Raw genomic sequence first — 20,617 nt, forward strand, 5'->3', positions numbered from 1 at the left:
TTAAAAAAATTAAAAATAAATCAGTTTTAAAATGATAAAATCAGTTTTAAAATGATTTAAACATGCCTTGAGCGTTTATATGTTCTGTGTTTTGTCAAATAAGATCACACTCGATATCTCATCCTATAATCATCTCATTAAAATCTTAATTTAGCACATACATCAGTCTGTACAGTATCCCAGGACAGCTGTTAGAAAGTGCAAGTCTCAGGTGGTTAATTCTAATGATCTTTGAGCAGAAATCTTTCAGTATGCTTCTATTTTCCAGTTTCTCTTTGATGGTGACCCCTTTTCTGAGAACTGAGTGAGAAATATGAGGATGCACATGTGATTTCTATGTACAGTCAGTGATTTTATAACAGTAACCATCATTTGGGAGGTCTCACACACATGTGCCCTTTTGGAATTAATTAAGAAAATTCTTCCTAATTAGTCTTTAATTGCCCTGCTTTACACACTGCTCTTCTGCAGTTTAATTGGCCTGGCCTTAACAAGCTTTCTCTCATCATTAACCCCTCATGGGTTTAACGATCAGTGGGTCTTATTTGAATATGAAAAGATAATAATTTATGCAGATTTCTTCCCAGGCCCTTTTGGGACAAAGCGAGAAGTGAAAGATGAGTGATCAAGTTTAGAATAATATATATATATATATATATATATATATATATATATATATAGAAGGAGAGAGAAAAAGAGAAAGAGAGAGAGAGACAGAGAGAGAGAGAGAGAGAGAGAGAGGAGAGAGAGAGAGAGAGAGAGAGAGAGAGAGAGAGAGAGAGAGAGAGAGAGAGAGAGAGAGAGAGAGAGAGAGAGAGAGAGAGAGAGAATAAGAACAATAAGGGACTCTATTCCTACATTTGACCAGCAGGTGTAGCTGTACACACACAAACAGTTTTATTATTCCTCTCAATCTCTCAAAAGTATTTTTTTCTTAAATTATTGATTTTATATTGTCATTAACTGAGGCAAATCTTTATTTGTAATATTATTAGAACATATTTATTATTTATGTTAAAAAAAATTACCCACTATTAGAAGATATGCAAGATATATAAAACTTTTAAAAAAAAGATTTTGTTTATGCACTTTCTTACTGTTGATTATATATAAATTGCTGTTTGAGTTACAAGTACCATCTTACTAAACTCGTGTGTAATGTCTCTGTGTGTGTTTTTATCTGTTGGATTACTGGCCAGAGCACTGACAAGGATAATATATTTTTTTATATATTTTTGTATAATAATGTGTCCATAACAGGAGGCTGGTATTGATTTCCGTATGTCATTGATTTCCTCAGGCAAAATAGAACTATTTTCTTCCAGCAGGATTCTCTAACACAAACTCAGATCAAGGCAGGAGTACTGTATGACTGATGTATGGGCTATCATTCTCCAACATAAACAGCAAAGAAGTTTTTAATGCCCCTCCTATTCCCATTATGTCACTGTGTTTCGTGTACGTGGGTGAAAGAGACAGAATGAGTTTTACCATCGGAGTGTTTCAGAGTGTCAAGTCAATCCAATTTTGTTTGCATTGAGCTTTTAATATGCATTGTTTAAAAACAGCTTCAAATTCATAATGTTAATGTTTATAATACCTTAATCCCTCAAAGTCCACATTTATGAGTTTAGAGCTAAAATATTGATATTAAATGTTGTGTGAGTGCTGCTATGTTGTGCTGGAATCTAAGAATGCTGACTGCACAAAGAGGTTTGGACGACCCCTGGTCCTCCATGCTTATTACACACTCTGACTAAAGCAGACCTCAGCCAGTGTGTGCGGGTGGATGTGCTGTATAGAAGAAAGGAGGTTTAAATGTCTCTGCCAAGCTTTTACTATTGTATTACCACTGTGGGACACCCCAGTATAGCCCAGGCATTCTTAATCTCTGACCTCTTGCACACACACACACACACACACACACACACACACACACACACACACACACACACACACACACACACACACACACACACACACACACAGTCTTTTGAGACATAAAACAATACAAATATGATGTAAGAAGGGGTCAAAGGTCGGGCGGCACCTGCCACAGGAAGCAGAGAGCTTTCTTATACCCTTCACTTTATAAGCAACTTAAAGCTTCGAATGTTACTATTTCCTTGTGATTAATTGCTTGTTAGTATTCCTGATTTGTATGTCCCTTCAGATTCAAAAATTCCTGATTTGTATGTCCCTTCAAAAATTACACACCCAAAAGTATTCTGCAAAATCAAAGGCAGACAGTTCTGAGAATGGTTACATTTATTTCATGGTTCTTTTGTGACATAGATTTACAAACAATTTCTCAGTTTGTACAAAAAGGTAATTTATTGTTCAGAATACATTCAATGCACATGGAAGTTCAACATGAATCTACTATTTCAAAGTGAATTGGTCAAACAAATGTTTAACTGTGAAACCTAGAGTAGCAGAGATAGTGAGTGATTTTTTACCAACTTACTGGATCTCACAGAAACAGGGAGAACAGAAACAGTAGTATGACAGAAACAGAAATCCCATAGAATGACAGTTTTTAAACAAGTTCCATAGCAATTTCCTTAAAATAAAATAAATCACTCAAGCGCACGCCCACCCCCCAATAAATTTCCTAATTGAGCATTTTTTTAAAGATTAATGCAATTAACAGCATTTAAAAATATGCTTTAACAATGATGAATGAGAACACAGTGATTTATCTGGCCTTGCCTTGAATTAAATGTCCATTCACAAAACTATCACCGTTAGTGCAGATTATATTTACTTATTTTGCTTTGGAAGATCACAAATAGTCACTGATGAGTGATTTCCCCAATCCTGAAATGAAAACCCGGGATAGAGTGGTTGAGAAAATGTGGTCTGGATTCTGTGTAGGAGGGTCATTTTATCAGAGATATTGTAAAAGGACACAGTTCCTGCAATTTGATCGAGAAACACTCCAATTTTAGAGACCAAGCAAATGTCAGTCTGTTGGCTATCATGCTTTACACTAACATTAGCTGCTGGAAAGTCACATTTCCAGGATCTGTTGTTGGAGCCAAATTTAACAGTTCCTTGACTAATCTGGTCATATGAAAACACAATAGAACAACCTGTTCCTCCCAACTGAACTTCAAAATAACAGCGCCCAGATAGACTGTTTTGACACAACACCTGGTATGTAGGTGTAGCTTGATTGTATGAACAACCATAGTATGGTTTATAGTGTTGCTGTTGATCACTCCTTGACACAGACTTGTTCTGTACAGAGAGCTGCGTACAGGCTAATGAGCTATTCAGAATCAGTTCAGAGGAATCTGTTGATTAAAATTAAGTTAAAATTAAACATGTACTTCAGCGTGATTTTTTCCTCATGTCTGACATTTAAACACAGCTACAGAGCAACTCACATATAAGGAACTCTTCTCTGGTCTTGGGCTGAGATGGCAAATCTAAACGAATAAAAAACATGAAGAATATTTGAGTGTATCGAGTGTTTTTATTTTTAAAAAATTGTGGGGGGAAAAATATGTTGACTTACACTCTGTGATCTTCTTATTCACCATTATATAAACAGTGGGAACTATTAAGATATGCAACAACAACAAAAAACATTCCATGATTATGGCAATCTGCCAGCATATGCACAGACAAAGAAAAAAAAGAAAAAAAAAGAAAAAAGAAAAAAAATCCTTTGGAATTATATTACAGTTAAAGATAATAGTTAGATTGTATGTAAACATCTTTAAAAGCTATCTCACCTTTCTCTGATATCCGAACAATATCTTGTTCACAGAGATCATCCAGTTGACTTTTCAGCTGACAGATTACTGTTTCTATCTCTTCGAATGTCAAATGTTGTCTGACGGAGGTATTACACAAATCTGAACATTGGTAGTGGGAAAGAGAGGAGAAATTCTGCAGATGGAAAAACCAGCAATAAATAATAAAACATTTCAAGCAATGACTTTTAATGCAGACCCGAGTTTGTTTATTGTCAGAGTTGTCACCTGAATGAAATAGATGTCATCCTCCACCTCTGAAAGCTGTCCCAGTTCATCGTGTCTCCTCCTCAGACCACTGATCTCCTGCTCTAGTGTTAGTATGAGTTCCTCAACACTGCATACTTCTGCTTTCTCCTGAGCTCTGATCATCTCTGTTATCTTAGCTCGTCTTTTCTTCATGAACCTGATCTGCTCAGTAAATACCTTCTCACTGTGCTCCACTGCTGCCTGTGCAGAGAGCTGTTAGAGGACAGAGGAAAAACTTTAGGCTGTAAGAAACACCCCATTGATTCAACAAATTGACAGCAAAACAAAACATATCAGTCACATAATAGATAATGATAAATCATTATTTTTCCCAATGACACAAATTTACTCTCAAATTTGCTCTTCTACTAACTATAATAGTACACTTTAGTTTAGAACATAATATAATACTATAACTATAATATTATTATTATAATAATTATCATATAGCAGCCTCCAAATAAGCAGCAAATGCACCTATCTGAAATGCTATTGTCGTACATTGTGGTAAAATTAATGATGTTATACATCTTACCTTATGAGAGTTCACGGCCTGTCTTAATTCCTGTACCTTTGTTTCTCTCTGCTGCATTGCCATTTGTAGGGTATCCAAATTTTTCTTACACCGTCCCTGCGACTGAATTTATAATAGTCTGGTATTACGTTTCTGTAACATTTTATGTTTGTTATTAAATTTGTTCCCAAACAGTGAAAAGTACAGCAAGCATTGCTTGATGGTGCACAAAATATGCATTCTTCCATAAACATTTTGGGCATTACATTGATCTTATATTTTCACCCACTTGAACACTGCATACATATCAGCTGCTGATCTTTGCAACAGTACAGCTCCAGGAGTTTATCATGTTGAGAGCAGATTTGGTCCAGTAGATGTGGTGAGGCATTGACCAGTTTGTGCCGCTTTAATGCAGGAGATGTATAATGAGTTTGGATGTGAGAATCACAGTAAGAAGCCAAACATGCCAGACAAGACTTGATGGCTTTTAGTTTGGTCTCTGTGTAGATATCACACTCCACATCCCCAGACACAGCATAATTGAGAACAGGAGAGGCTGTTCCTGCTTCTGGTGCTTCTCTCTTCATTCTCTCTACAACTTCAGCCAGCACAGTGTTTCTGCTGAGAGCTGGTCTTGGGGTGTACATCTGCCTGCACTGGGGACAGCTGTAAACTCCCTTCTGATCATCTCGATCCCAGCACTCATTAAGACACCTCATACAGAAACTGTGCCCACAAGTTGTAGTAACTGGGTTGTTCAGAAGATGAAGACATATCGGACAGTTAAAGGGATTTTGACCATCAGATGATTCTGCCATTTTGCTGCTCTGAAAACAGTAAAAAAAATTAAAAAAAATAACTGTAAGTGACGTCACAGGAAAAGAGTAATTAACGTAACCTAAAACGGACTCAAAAGACACTCAACAGCTACAATGATAAACAAATATATTTCAATATAAACATGAGATTTTGTGGTTTACTCTATATTGCTACTAACGGAAGCTATAGGCTATCTTGGCTATCACTCCCTAAATGTGCACTCAGTAACTCTTCAATAAATTCTGGCACTGGTAGGAGTATTTATTATAAGTGTAGGCCTACAAGAATTAATATTTTTCTAAATTACTGTTCATTTCTTATTAGCAATAGCGTTTGGGTAAAATTAATGACTGCAAATTCAACGACAAAGAAATTTAGCGTTTTTCTTAATTTGGGTAAACAAAATTATATAGTTACCGGTAATTTAGTTAAACATGGTTAGTTTAGCAGTCTACCATTTCAAATCAAAACCACACCCAATCTCTTTCTCCTGTTTCTCTAAATTGGCAGCGAGGGCACCACCACCACACCTCATGTTTACACGCCCGATCATTAATCTTTACCTAATCGGCTAAATCCCAGCATTGTGGTAAATGCTTAGGTTAATTTGATTTGATTTAAATTATTTTTAAATGAGTAGCCTAATGCCAATATTTTAAATTAGAAAATAAGGCATAATAGATTAATATGCGTAAATTAGGAATTATTAGAAGTGGCAACCGTGGACGAGTTATTCACAAAAAATATTTTTTCAAATAAATAGCCTACCATAAATTCATAATTCATATTTTGTCTCAAGAGTTAGCAATTTAGTTAGTCGTAGGCCTATTTATCACGATCCAGGGTGCTCCGTCACTACCCATAAAGTCACTGACATACATAACTTATAAACAGATAAATATTCTGCGAATAGAACTATTAAATATCTACATTCTTGGCGATAGACTCACTCACCGTCTCTTGCACGCAGTTGCAGAGAAAATCAGTTTCACGTTTGTTTTCTGAAAAGAGAATGCACTGTTTTAAACTCCCTCTTTTCAGAAAACAGAAGTAAAACTGATCTTTCTCTGCACCTGCGTGCAAGAGTCGGTGAGTGAGTCTATCGCCAATTTAATAGTTAAATACATTTTATATGTAATAGCTATAACTATATTCAATATTAAATTCAAATATTTTATTTATAACATTTGCAACATTTATATCATGTTTCGTATATATTTTTTATATTTAATGTAAAGTTTGAAGACGTCTACTCTGAACAACACTGCCCTCAATTATAACAACCTGTATAACAAGAAGAGCATAATGCCAAAAAAACCAAAAAAACACAGGTAGTTTGCAGATTGGTTTGCATTTACCCACCTTTTTTTGTCAATAGGAACTGTTAACTGACCTGCACTGCATTTCCCAAAATGGTTAATTTAACCATTGGAGGCAATTGTTATACGATCATTTTAGCAGGGCTCTCAAGTTTTATCAAAAGTTTAGAGTGAGATTTAGGGGAAGAGCCACCCAAGTATTTGCAGCACCGGTCCCTCGACCCAACCAAATTCGCTTCAATTTTTGCTAGCAGTTCAATTTTGCCTATTGTTCATAATTGACCAGCACAAATGATAATTATAACAATTGTTAAATCTGATAAAAAGACAAATTCATCCAAATAAAATAAATAGTTATATTTAAAAAATACAAATTTATTGAAAAATAAAAATATATTTGACCCCAAACAAGCCAACTGAACATCAGTGCTCAATGTACATAACATTGTGTCATAACAACTTGCCCTGAGCATGTATGTCAAGACCCAAACCGGTCACCTTTACAGGGGTCATCGGATGCCCATTTTCCACAAGTTGGTATGATTCTTTTGGGTCTTCATGTAAAGTTTGTAACATACTTTGGTTAAAATTTCTCAATGGTTGTGTAAAACAACACCCTCTTTACCTCTTCAAAAACAGCTCTGTTCAGTGACCCGTTTCGGTGCATGTCTCTTTAAATGATAATGAGCAACAACTTTTTGGCTTTTTGAGGATTAAAAAAAAGTGAATGGATTTTTTTGATTGCATGGTGATTTGTGTCCACACACTGCAAAGACACATTTATTTGCAAATACCATATAAAAGTGTATTTTGCATCAGATGACCCCGTTAAAAGCAGTTGGAGAGTTTTTGAATGCATCAAAAATAATTTAGCACGAATTTGGCTATACTCCTCAACATCAGCTCTCACTGTCTTTGATCACAGGCAAGAGGTATCGTCCAGGAATCGTAAAATCAAAATGCTAAAAAAATTTTTAAAAAGATGTCCGCAAACCGCATTCATCAGATCGTGCTCTTTCAACTTCCACTCCGTGTCTGTGAGCGTGTTGTCTAGTAACGAACGAGCTTGCAGCGGGAACAAATTTACCCGGAAACAACTAATTCTAATTTCTGATTGCCTGGTAGCTAGCATTTAACTCTATTCTGTATAAATCGAGACAGATGCTATGAACTCGGCAGAGAACTTCCCTCCGTTTGCCTGCGCCTCGTCCATTAATTGTATAGCGGGACAAGTTCCCTTACTCCTCAGCGTGAGAAATACAAAGTGTGGCGTGTGAGCGTATGAACGGGTTGAAATGCGTGTGTCTCACGCCCAATGCGTGAGACTTGAGAGCCCTGTTTTAGGCTTAAGATGCTTTTAGGAAGTGCAGCCCAGAGTGTGAGTCGGTGTTGAACATGACTATTCTACATTAGATACATTCATTCCAAAACAGCCTGGTAAAAATCCTCTCATTAAAATCAATCAATATTCCCTCACTCTTAGCTCATTATCTCACCTTTCTCACGAAATCCTGTCTCTCCCACGTGCTTCAACAGATTAACCCACAATATCTCCCATCAGGCCGGATCTCTGATCAGCACTGTTTTCTCATTGGTGATATCGAAAGGTCAGAGTAATAGGTTCCAGAACGGTGAAAAGGAGATAATGAGAAAGACAAAAGTGTGAAGAGGTGAGTTGACCACGTTCATTTCACTCAGGGTTTTTCTGGATCTTGATCAAAGCTTCTGACAGATTTCCTCCCAAAGGATGCAGAACCATCAAATACCATTAGGATCACAGGCTAAATATTTAAATACATTGTTTTTCATGGCAGATATAGAGACTATAGTGTCACACAGGAAAGAGTATGTACCAAAACACTTTTTTGTTGTTGTTGCAGAGTTATTTTCCTTTCAGAGATTTCACTAGCCTTTAAGGCAAGACCGTCACACCCAGTAAACACAATAACCCGAAGAACTCCCAGCAGCCCTTGCCCTGCAGAGATGAGAATGACTTCTAGGGTCTCATCCAGTGGGATCTTACAGTTAGTTATTACTGCTCATGTTTCTATGCCAACCAAAACACAACAGCCTTGAGCACATGAACCTAAAAACAGATGCTCAACTCTTTCTTTGCCTTATTCCCAGTCAGTTTTACCCAGTGGCAGTGAAGATAGCTCGTCTTAGGTCAGTGTTGAAGGACTCAGACAGTAAGTAGACAAAAATAATAAAAATACACAGCGGTCACACAAGAAAATACACACAGAAGACGTAAAGACAGAAGACATAGTGTAATATGATTACTCTTTATTTCTTTGCTCATAAATACTATTTAGGTTTACTGAACACTGATTTGAGCCTGTTGTATTGTCACCATTACTTCTGCGACAGCCTGCGAGACCAAACCAATCTCTTCAAAAGACACTGGCCCTAATGGACTCCGGAGGACTCGCATATCAAAGAAATTTTTTATTATGCAAGCAAGAGTTCACAGACATCAACATTTATTTAACTTTATCGATGGTGGATGCAAATACCAAGTCAATGGTTTAGGTCAATGGTTTAGAATTAGAATTTGGGATCACTGTCCACCTTTTTTTTAAAGTTTTTTTTTTAGTATTTTCTAACAGTTTAAGATGTTTACCCTGTTATTAAATAGGATCATTTTTACTTGTAATTATTAGCTTTATCAAAATCTAAATGGCTTGGGTCTGTATCAGTAATAGTGGCATGACTGACAGAATAAACCCCTCAAATACTTTTCTAACAGGAAAAAAAGAGCATATTCCGTTCTCTACCAGACTCAAAGAGGAGTCAAATATAAGTATAAATAAAGTAAAACATTCTTGAAGAGCACCAACTTTCAGATACTGAGTATTCAGATATGAGTAATACTATTAAAACTATTCTATTTTCTTCTTCATTAACAAACCAATACTAAACCATCAATCCATTTAGAAACAATACAACAATGTACACATCTCCTTTATCTGTCGAAAACATAAAAATATATATATTGAATTTTGTAAATATTTAACAGCAAAAATAAGATCAAACCAATGACATTTTAACAGCATTTATCTGGAATGAATTTTTCAAGTAATCATCACCATAAACCAGAAAAGCAGCAATCATCAAATCAAAAATAATTATTACTCTCATCAAAGTACCTTTTAATCATTATGCTTAAGTTAAAAAAAAAACTTTAACTAGCCCAAAATGGAAAATCCTACAGACCAGTGGGTAATTTAATAATAAAAATTAAAAAAGGCACTAGGAAACCACCCAAGTAGCTGAGCAAAATTTAACACTGTCACTAATCAGATTTCACCCTTAATCCACTTTGAAAACATAAATCTACATCTGGTTTAAAGAATAACACTTTGGCTCTTAAACTCATCATACTATTCAAGGCCTCTATACTGCAATTGTAAACGGCACGTGTACATGCCCACGTTTGTCCACACAGAGGCCTGAGCCTCGTGTGGGCTAATCGCTTTAGATGTGCAAGATCATATGTCATCATTAGCCTAAAACACAGAGTAATGCAGTTAGCAAGCGAGAGATAGAGAGAATCATCTCTCCCAGTCACCACACACACACATCCATTTACTCTCATACTCCTGTTTTAAATGGTGTTGAAGTTACTAAGTGCACATGAGCTCAGAACATGCACCTATTGAAAAACACAAACACAAGAAGGTAGGGTCTTTGTTCTTGTTTAGCTATAGTTCTTCTCCTCTATTGTGTGTAAAGTTCACAATATTTCATTTCATCTTGCAAACATAAGCACGAACATCAGGAGTAGTGAGATGGAGGTTGTTGCATGTGTGTTTTGGGGTCAAAATAAGCAGCAGGCTAAATGTTAGTGTGTCCTCTCCACTGGTGCTCCCACCCTGGATTCAGAAGCCATCATCATCATCTAATTCATAACCGTAATCTGTAGACATGGAAGGAGAGGAACACAGAAAAGTTAGGACAAAATCGTATTGCTCTTTTCTGAACTACTAAAAATCATGCAAAGAGTGTAAAATGTCAAAAGGAGACAAGTTTATGTATGAATAGTTTCGTAAATATTCATGACGTAACTTTTTGGAATCTTTTAAGCACATAAAATAGTAAGGTTAAAGCTCTTCGTGAAAAAAAGTTAATATAAGGTATATTTGAGAAAATCTAGCTTTTTTTATATTTAGGGACTATATTTGGTTAGAAAAGTTTGAAAGATCCTAAAGCAGTATTATTATTATTGTTAACTAAAACTATTAAAAATAGTTTTTGTTAACTGGAATACAGCAGCAAAAAAAAAAAAAAATACACATTGGATAAAACGATGTAAACTTACATTTTTTTAAGTACTAAAAATACTCAAAAATAAAAACAAATAGAAATATTTTTAAATAAAACAAAAAAGCACAACAAAATTACTAAAATGAAAACAGAATATAAAAATAAAAGCTAATTCAACATATTAATAAATACTATAATAGTATATAAATAATAATAAAATGGCATTGGTCTAAATTAATAAGTCTATACGAAAAGGAAAAAATTCATCCTATAGATCAAAGTAAGACTTCTGCATCACATACCAGTGCTGCCCATTAACTGCACGGCACTGACACAGTGTTCGTCCTCCTCATCCTCCTCTTCTTCATCTGCAGGGTCATCGTACGCCACCGGCCCGCTCTCTACAACAATAGTATTCTGGGTCGGGGCAACAGGAGTGGCCACTGGAACACCAGATCCTTTCTGGAGGAAAAAATCAACATGAAATGGTATTCGCAGTTCCTTTTGCATCAGTCATCATCCAATCCGTTTCCAAGTGAAAACATATTCAAGTAGGGGAAAAAAATGTAGGTTTGAAATTATTGAAAATTCTGAATAATTCTGAATATGTTTCCTCTCTGGAATAACGAGCATCAATGATTTGTGGACAATAAGATGTCAATTTCAATTGGTTGACTTCAATGTACCCAGTAAACACCCTTTGACTGTGTGATTGTAGTATAATGCTACATTAAATGAGAATCACACTTATCTTTACAAGTTAGCGTCAGAATTAACAGATAACCTTGTCAGTGAATTTATTAACCGTTTCTTTTACCGAGGGAATGATGTCAATCACAAAGTTCCATTTTCTGTTGCCAAGTGAAGGCAAGAGGTTGCTTAGTTACTTGAGTATTGACCCCCAGAGGTAGTATTTTTGCTTCTGGCTTCAAAAGTGGGAGGTGCGCGCACGCACGCACGCACGCACGCACGCACGCACACACACACGCACACGCATAAGTTTAAAAGTAGTAGAGAGACTGTCATGAGACAGACAGACAGACTGACTTAACAGAGGAGAAAAGATCAAGGTCCCTGACATACAGAAAGATGAAGCACCATGGACGACACAGCCGGAGGGAGTGACAGAGCCACTGAAGAGCTCAGCGGTCTACTGGCCAGAATGACGGCGAGGGATCAGTAGCAGCCGAGAGAAAAGAGCACGTGTCATCAAGGCCTCCTCAGAGTCCAGACGTCAGCGGCCCACTTTCTGTTGCAGTCTGAGGCAGTACATTAGCTTACGATAGCCCAACTCAAACTGGTGCCTTTGAGTATCGCCGCAGAAATAGTCTGCTGATCTAGGAGAAGCTCGGCAGATCAAAATAATTCTCTTAATTTAAACATGAAAAGGAAGAACCCGTTTCTAGGTCAACTTAATGCAGTTTTTCTGCACCGGCGATAAACTAAGTAAAGCTCTGGGCCAGAGGCCATTTGAAGTTTAAGGGAAATTAGTTTAATATATCCAGAGACCTGCCAAGGATGTGCTAGTATGACGGACGGTGATTTAAATTCACTCACCTGATCGAGGGCCAGCTTCTTAGAGGGTTGTGCACATACCAGGGGCTTTAACCTAGGAGACAGAAAGAGAGAGAGAGACAGTGAAAAAGACAGTAAAGATCATTAAGAGAACATGGCTTATTTCTCAAAAAAAGCTGCTCAGAGGAAGGGCACAAGGTCAAAAATTACATACTATACAGTCCAATACATTTTTTATATTTACCTCATCTGTTCTTTTCAATTCTGCTTAAATTGACACACTGTTTAAAAACACTGCTTGAAAGTCACAGACTTATTATAATGCAAATCTTGACACATTATTTAAATTAATTCCCTAAATGTACGCAATTTAAATTCTATCAACCCAGAAAACTCAAGTTTTATAGACCCACAGGGACTCTAACAAACCTCTGCTTCATAATGAAATGTCACTCTGTATATTCAGTAAAAATGTATTCACCATATTTTTCAGAAACAAAATGCATAAAAAACATGGGCAAATCTAGCACATTTTCATAGGTGGTGGTAGACATGGACAAGTCCTATCTTGAATTAGCTCAAATCTCTCTGTAAAATTCCCAGAGGAATAAACATGGCAGCTCAAGTGACAACAGAAGGGGATATCGAGAGAGAGAGAAAGAGAGAGAGAGAGAAAGAGAGAGAGAGAGAGAGAGAGAGAGAGAGAGAGAGAGAGAGAAAGAGAGAGAGAGAGAGAGAGAGAGAAAGAGAGAGAGAGAGAAAGAGAGAGAAAGAGAAAGACAGAGATGGGGGTGGGAGTAGGACAAGCACAGAAGAATCCAGAGACGCAGTTTATCTCAGTATTTGCAAGTCAACATGCAGAGGTACAGTTCGAATAATGAGTTTACTCATTATTCCAAAAAATGTAAGATATGTTAATGAGGTACGGATATGATGCACTAAACCCGCAGCATAAATAAACGCTAATCAGACTCATATGATTCTCTTGATGATACATCTGAATATGCAGAAGAGATTCATTTCTCATGGGAGCAGTTCACTTTGGGACACAAGGCGTCCCAAATCTCCTCAAACTCTTAAACTCAACTCAAACACAAAAATCTCTCAGAGACAGACAAAGAGAATGATCAATGGAAAGGAGGATATAATGAAAGGAGGTTAGAAAAAAGGACATAACCAGTGCCGCTCCTCCCTATACTCAACCTACGCAAGGTGCGTATGGCCCATGAACCACCAGGGGGCCCCCTTGCTTTTTAAAGATTATATAAGTAGCACATCACTATTCATGTCATGTCGAAATTTATTTTTTCTAGTTAACGATTTATATTTATTTAATAATTGTTTTGGCTATCATGCAGTGCGGCAGATAATGACATGACTATGGCTGAATCCGAAATCACCCACAAATGTTAGACCATAGTGGATGTTAAAAAAACAAAGGGAAACCAAGAAAACCAAGTGTACAGCCGATATACACTCAACGGCCGTCCGAATTCGCTCACTCGTTTTCATTTACTCCTACAAGTGAACCGTATTGACCTAACGTAGGGAATAGTGATTGAGGGTTTAGGGGGCGATTTTGGATTCAGCCCAAGTGTGCCGCACAAGTCCTCAAAATTGAAGCCAAAATTTCAATCGCCCACAGGTGGCTGGATGCAGTATAGGTCATAAACACCGCCCTCTTCATGGTATCTAATACATGTAGGGCTCGCTTTATCCTGTGGTGGATATCCAACCCCACCCACATCCAAAACGTCTCCTTGTGATTCCCCATTCTAGGGGTGGGCGATACTGCAAAATTCGGTATCGATCCGATACCATGTAAATACAGGGCCAGTATCGCCGATATCGATACCGATACTTTTAATTTTAAAAGTATGCACTTAAACTTACATGCACTTTCCTGTGCTAGAGCAGTGTGTCATGATTTATGAGGTGAATGCATCATCAATATGCTAAATCTGAATACGTTTTCATGACCACTAAATATTTTGTGATTTGTGCTCTCAACTCGCCTGTAATTAATCAGTAACTTTTACCAAACTACCCTAATTATAGTAAATGCACTATCGTACACTAGCCTACTGTTCAAAAGTTTTGAATTTTCAGCATCATTACTCCAGTCTTCATGATCCTTCATGATGAGAATTCATTTTAATATGCTGATTTGCTGCTCAAGAAACATTTCTTATTATTATCAATGTTGAAAACAGTTTCATGTTTTTGTGGAAACCATGATACATTTTATGCAAAATTATTTGATGAACAAAGTTGAAAGAACAGCATTTATATGAAATAGTTTTTTTTAACTAGTGTAAAACCCTTGACTGTCACTTTCGATCAATTTAATGCATTGATCCTTGTTGAATAAAAATATTAATTTCATTAAACAAATCTTACTGACGTCAACATTTTTAACCGTTATGTAAACTTTTAACTTATTTATTGCAAAATAACTCTCGATTGTTTCTCTGTCATCAAGGCTTCGTTTCCCAAACACCCTGTGACAGAAGCACCAGCATCGAACGCTCTCTGGGATTGACTGGTTTCATCTTGTATCCAGATGACTAGGAGAAATAGTTGTACCAGAGCCTGTCTCCGTCTACCCTTATTAGACATTCTCTGGTTCTACCCTACACAATTATTCGCTAACATTCACGTATTTTTCAACTTAGAAGGTTTTTTACACACTAAATTGCATTCTAAATTAATAAAAATTACTGGTAAAAACACACACATTTGGATCGATATTTTTATGTGAGGATCGATCCTTTTCGATACCACGTCAGTAATGAAAGTATCGATACTTCAGGATCGATCCGCCCACCCCTACCCCATTCCCGTTTTGCCTCGCGATTGAAAGGGCTTTTAGGCATAAGAGTAGGTTTTGAGTGAGTTTCAGGCGTAAGGGTAGGTTTTAGGTTGGTTTCAGTATGTTGGTGCCAGATTAAAAGGGGTTTTTAGGCGCAAGCGTAGGAGTGGGTTTCAGACCGGTCTGTCATAAAAAGAGAAATATAAGAAGTAAATGAAAATAAATTAGATGTGAGGGTTGAGTCTTCGATGCTTCTCCCTGTTTCAAAGTTAATGAGGAAACGCACGTCTATGTTTTTGACATATGGCTATAGAGTTTCCAAATTAAGCTTTCTTTCCCTTCGCAGAAAAAAAAGAAAATGTTCTAAGAACAAAGTAGGTATGCATTTTTGTAACATTTTAAATTCTTATTTCGTCTTGACAAACCAATACATTTGTAAAAAAACTAAAACAAAATACTCCAGTCTAGATCTCCGAGTTTAGAGAATTATTGATGTATTTTTGTATGTTTACTTTACCCAATAAAGCTTAACTTTATTTTTTATGTTTTAGTTTCGTTAGTAAATCACGCCTTTAGAAAATAATTTCAGCTGTGTGTTATAGTTTTTCTGACAGCTAGATGGTGTCAGAGAAATACATTCATAAAGCATTTATTTAGCTGTCAACTATTTTTTAAAAATTTAATATTACTTGTTCTTATTGGCAGTTTTGCTTAGGGCCGCTAGAAGTGTAGGACTGGCACCGGATATAACGAAAGAACAATAGAAAGAAGGCTATATTAAGAAAAAGTAAAATAGAGAGGATGGACTGACTGACTGACTGACAGACAGATACTTTCCTTCAAAATCTCGGTCAGTAACACATGCACGCACGGTTGACAGTCCTTCACGACCCAGCATGCAAGTGTCCTATTGATGCTACAGTGCATTCTGGGATTGGGAACGGTATGGTACTTGGCATGAAAACAAGCTGTCAGAGCCAAAACACAGTGACAACATTCTATTCCTGAGAAACAGTCTGTTCCACACACACACAGATTTACATTTACGTCAAGGGCTGATAAATTGTTCACACCACTGAGTGGGTCAATTATTCAAACACACAGCACAACAATAATGATGATCATAGATGGGAATCAGGGCCCTGGTGATGCAGTATATTGATATCTGGGCCACAAAACAATAATATTGTAATTCATTATGTGATATATTTTCATGCTTTTCAGAATCACAACTCGATTAAAAGGATTTTATTTGTATAGAAATAACTGAAATGTTCTTTTCCAAAAAATATTAACATAAAAAAAAAGATCTAAGTTTATTTTTAGAAATTCAGTATAGTATTGCGATACTAAATATTTTATATCTATTTTTACCTCTTACCATTAGTAATTGTGTATGACAGAGTCTTTGGTTTGTGGTTGTGATGACTTGATTTCTTTCTCACAGATCACTTTAACATTGTACATTTTTCCGCATTTACTCAGACCTTCCTCATCACCCCTTCATTTCATACACTGCTCTCAGGGTATGACTAAATGGCTGATGTCAACAGGGGCCTTTATTTTATTGAGCTGAAAGAGTATGACACCAGGCTGACACTATTACTACTGAGCGCTTGAAGGCATGAGCAACTGCCTAAGAAGTCGGTCTCTTCTTCTCAGAACTTAGTTTTGGTTTGGTCCCAGGCAGAGATAAGGCTTTCTCTTTTCCTCGAGGATGACGAAAACTTCCTCATTTTTAGGTCAATTCAGCCTTGAGAAAAACTCAACTTTCTTTGATCTTGCAGACAGCTCACCTCTTTGTCTCTTTCTCTAGAGATGTAGGTTTTCTGCAAGTAAGCTGATTAAGAAAGAAACTCTGAGCCGACAGCAGAAGGAACCTCAGAGGAACGCGAGATGGAAACGAGAGAAAGAAAAAAAATTGGGGAAGCGAGTCTATAACAGCTGTCTGAGAGAGCGAGAGGAGACTGTTTAATTACCAGATGTGTGATGGTGTGAGATGGCGATTTCTGGCACTCCAGGTGTGAATGTCTAACATGAGATGATCTCATGTATGGATACAGAGGAAGTGTTGGAAGAACAAAAGAACCACAAAAATAAGCACAATCCATCTCAGGTTCTCACAAAGCCCTACCTACAACTCTAATGAAAACCTTTGGCATTTTTCTCTCACAAACACACACACACTTTTTATAATCTCCATTGCTCTATATAAATGCTGAGCTGCGGGTATCTGAGAGGACAAGAAAATGACCAGAGGAGGAGGGAGGAGAACCAGGGAAAGGGGGTTAAAACAGCAGGGGGCAATTATGCAAGCTATTTCTGGACGAGAGATTGAGAGAATGTGAGAGACTTATTAAATTTAAGGTTCAGTAGAATGGAGGGATGAACAGACCAACAGATGGGTAGATGTTCAGGCAGTTGCGGGGTGTCGGGAATATGCTGTTAAAATACAGCAGAGAAGCAGAAAAAGGGAGGTTGAGTGTTGCACACTGAGGTATTGTGTTATACACAGACAGAGGATGGGAGTGAGCGGAAGACAATGGCTTTACTGTCAGCAGAACAACACACACACACACACACACACATTTCAAGGATAAATGCAGGTTAAGCTGAAATAGGACTGGAAACCTCTTAAAGCGGCACTATGTAGGATTTCTGTTTTTATCAAACAGCGATCCCTAGAGTCGCTGTAGAGTACTTGTATTTAACGTTACTGTCGTAAACACCACTCACACAGAGCGTATCTCCACTCACGGCCTCTGCACTTCATAATAATAAAGTAGCCTACCGCGTTAGGCTTACCTGAGCGTAAATGCCAGATGACACCAATAAAGTGTATCATGTACGTCGCATTATTTCGCAGGGCTCTCAAGTTTTGAAGACAGGCAAGAGTGACATCCAGCCGACAGATACATTTTTGTCATTGGTTGTTGCGTTAAATCTTACCCAGATACAATAGTGCTATTTTCCGATTGGCTATTGTGTAGCTCGACGAACAACACCAGAGGAGACGCGCTTGATTCCTGCCGGTTCCACAGTGAGAGCGGCGCGGCCAGAGTTTTGGCATATTAAATATATTACAAATAGTTTTTCAGCATGAGAAATACAATGTGTGGCGGGAGAGCGTGGCAAAAGACCGAAATGAGTGACTGTCACGCTCAATGCGTGACACTTGAGAGCCCTGATTTCGTAACAATGTCCGTTATGATGTTGTTAGACATGATTATTGCAATTTATCATAATAGTTTGCAAATTGCACTCATTTACACTATTTACAACATGTAGGCTTATTTATGTCCTGATAATTATGTGAGATATTGACAACTGTTCTCATGATAATCGCAGGAATCAACTTTAACAGTGAAAGACTGAGCGAGTGGGACTCTTATCCGGTTCCTCGTGCTGTCAGATTCTCGTTACCTTTTTCTAGACTCTTCCGACCGTGCTTTGTTTTTTTTCGCCATTCTGAAAACGCAGGTCCGATGTTTACTCGTTTCTGACTCCTCACTCGGTCAGTCTGCCATTTCCTCTTTCTCTGTTCCTCCGACAATGCTTTTCTAGCTTTCTGCTTCTTATAGGCCAGCTTTGCCATGGAACGATAGTTGTTCTTATAGCTAGCCGTATCCTGGATGGGGGCGTGTACGCGTGCAGTGCCGTAAAGCAATTCGTTACCTCGCGAGACCTGATATCACACGATACTTCCTAACCCTGAGGCTGGCGGCCCGCCGGCCCAAAGTTGCAAGGGTGGTTTTGCGGCTCACAGGCACCAGGGGGGTGCGAGACGACCACCATTCAACACGAAATCAGTAATATAAACATTACAATGACTCCAAAGCTGTACGGTTAAGGTAAAAAAGTTACTTCGTTCTGCTTTAAGAGAGCCTGAAAAAGTTAGGGCTGGGCGATATATATATATTGAATATTCACATGTACACAATAATTGTGCTGGTGATGTATAAAAATCTTGTTTGTATCTATGTATTTTCAATGTTGCTAATTTTATATGCTGTATATATCTTTAGTGTGTTTTTTTAAGAAAAATATTCAATATATCTTTCATATATTAAATATTGTTCAATACATAAAAGCCTTTTTTTTTTGCCATATTGCCAAGCCCTAGAATGAGACTACAAATAAATGACAAAAAAAAAAAAGATGGAGAAAACAAGGTAAGGTCATCTTTGACCGGTAAAAGGCAAGTCACTGAATAATAAAAACACTCCCATTCAGGTAGACTCCATTCAGTAAACAGACTGCAGGCTGTTATGAGTGAGAAGAGGGAAAAACTGGAAGAGAAACAGTGGCATGGTAACAGTGTAATGGCTTTTAAAAGGATGTTCAGATTGCTCACCTTTCCATTCAGAAAAAAACAAACATAAAGCTACTTTCAGAATGAATGATTCAGAAGATCTATCCTGTTCACTTCAAGAACTCAATCAACGAGGAAAACATCACACACAGATGAAACTGGCCACTCAAAGAGAGAGAGAGAAAAGAGAGTTGCTCATTGTTCCATGATATTGGCCTTACAGTGTCAAGACAAACTGTCGGAGCACATTTTGTGTGCAGGGCCACCAAGAGCCTCTCCTTAAAGAGAGAATATCCATGACTAATGACAACCTAGAAACCAAAGACTAACAACACGAATGGAAATGAGTACACTGTAGTAGAGCACACACACATATTCTCCAAAAAGGAGGGTACCAGGGAGTGGGCCGCAGTTTAAATATGTGCTCTAAACTTTAATGTGTTCCATACCAGCATTTAGAGACTAAATATAGGGCAGAATGAGGCTATTCTGACTGACCATATGCATGACACACACACACACACGACAGACCTGCCCTGTACTCAAGGACACAAAAGGGTAAAGGACATAAAAAAGAGAGAAACAAACATAAGGACCGTCCGGCCCACAAAGCTCTGGATATTTTTAATTTGAGAGTCATGAGTGAGAGCCAAATTAGCTTTTTCTCTCAGGCTATCAACTCTTCATAAAAAAATTTAAACACATGGGAATTTAAAGGTACAATATGTAGGATTTTTGCAGTAAAATATCCAAAAACCACTAGGCCAATGTTATATATTTTGTTTAGTTGATTACTTACAATATCCCAAATGTTTCAAACAATTTGTAAATCGTGAGAAAATTGCGATTTTAACCAAGGAAACGGGGCGTGTGAGCAGGGGCGAGGAGTCGCCAGTCAATGACGTCATATCCGGGTAACCCTCGGTTTCCGCCAGGTTTGACCTCGTACTGCCATAGTAACCATGGCGAGAGACGTTGACAACTGGCCCGTTATGCCTAGCAGGACGCTCACGCTGTTGTTGTTTTGTTCCAACATTTTGGACC

The 20,617-nt window shown here is 37.5% G+C and overlaps 1 protein-coding gene and 1 pseudogene across 3 annotated transcripts in view; both read right to left on the reverse strand.

Annotated features, from left to right (window-relative positions):
• Positions 1 to 2,267: 2,267 nt before the first annotated feature.
• On the reverse strand, positions 2,268 to 5,405 carry LOC143744902 (E3 ubiquitin/ISG15 ligase TRIM25-like; annotated as a pseudogene). The gene is made up of 7 exons (XR_013205930.1): positions 4,814 to 5,405; positions 4,549 to 4,706; positions 3,993 to 4,226; positions 3,744 to 3,900; positions 3,524 to 3,565; positions 3,393 to 3,434; positions 2,268 to 3,299 (listed from the first exon to the last, which is right to left on the reverse strand). The product of XR_013205930.1 is annotated as an E3 ubiquitin/ISG15 ligase TRIM25-like (transcript).
• Positions 5,406 to 8,937: 3,532 nt separating this feature from the next.
• Positions 8,938 to 20,617, reverse strand: part of brf1a (BRF1 general transcription factor IIIB subunit a) — a 59,445-nt gene continuing 47,765 nt past the window's right edge. For both annotated transcript variants that reach the window (XM_077236617.1, XM_077236618.1), the window contains exons 17-19: positions 12,492 to 12,543; positions 11,237 to 11,396; positions 8,938 to 10,587 (exon numbers count right to left, since the gene is read on the reverse strand). In XM_077236617.1, the coding sequence (XP_077092732.1) occupies positions 10,550 to 10,587; positions 11,237 to 11,396; positions 12,492 to 12,543 (250 nt within the window). In that variant the 3' untranslated portion in view covers positions 8,938 to 10,549. The remainder of the gene's footprint in view (positions 10,588 to 11,236; positions 11,397 to 12,491; positions 12,544 to 20,617) is intronic.

Source organism: Siphateles boraxobius, unplaced genomic scaffold (genome assembly GCF_051911475.1).
Source record: "Siphateles boraxobius isolate OS27281-9 unplaced genomic scaffold, OSU_SipBor_1 20, whole genome shotgun sequence".
Lineage (NCBI taxonomy): Eukaryota > Metazoa > Chordata > Actinopteri > Cypriniformes > Leuciscidae > Siphateles > Siphateles boraxobius.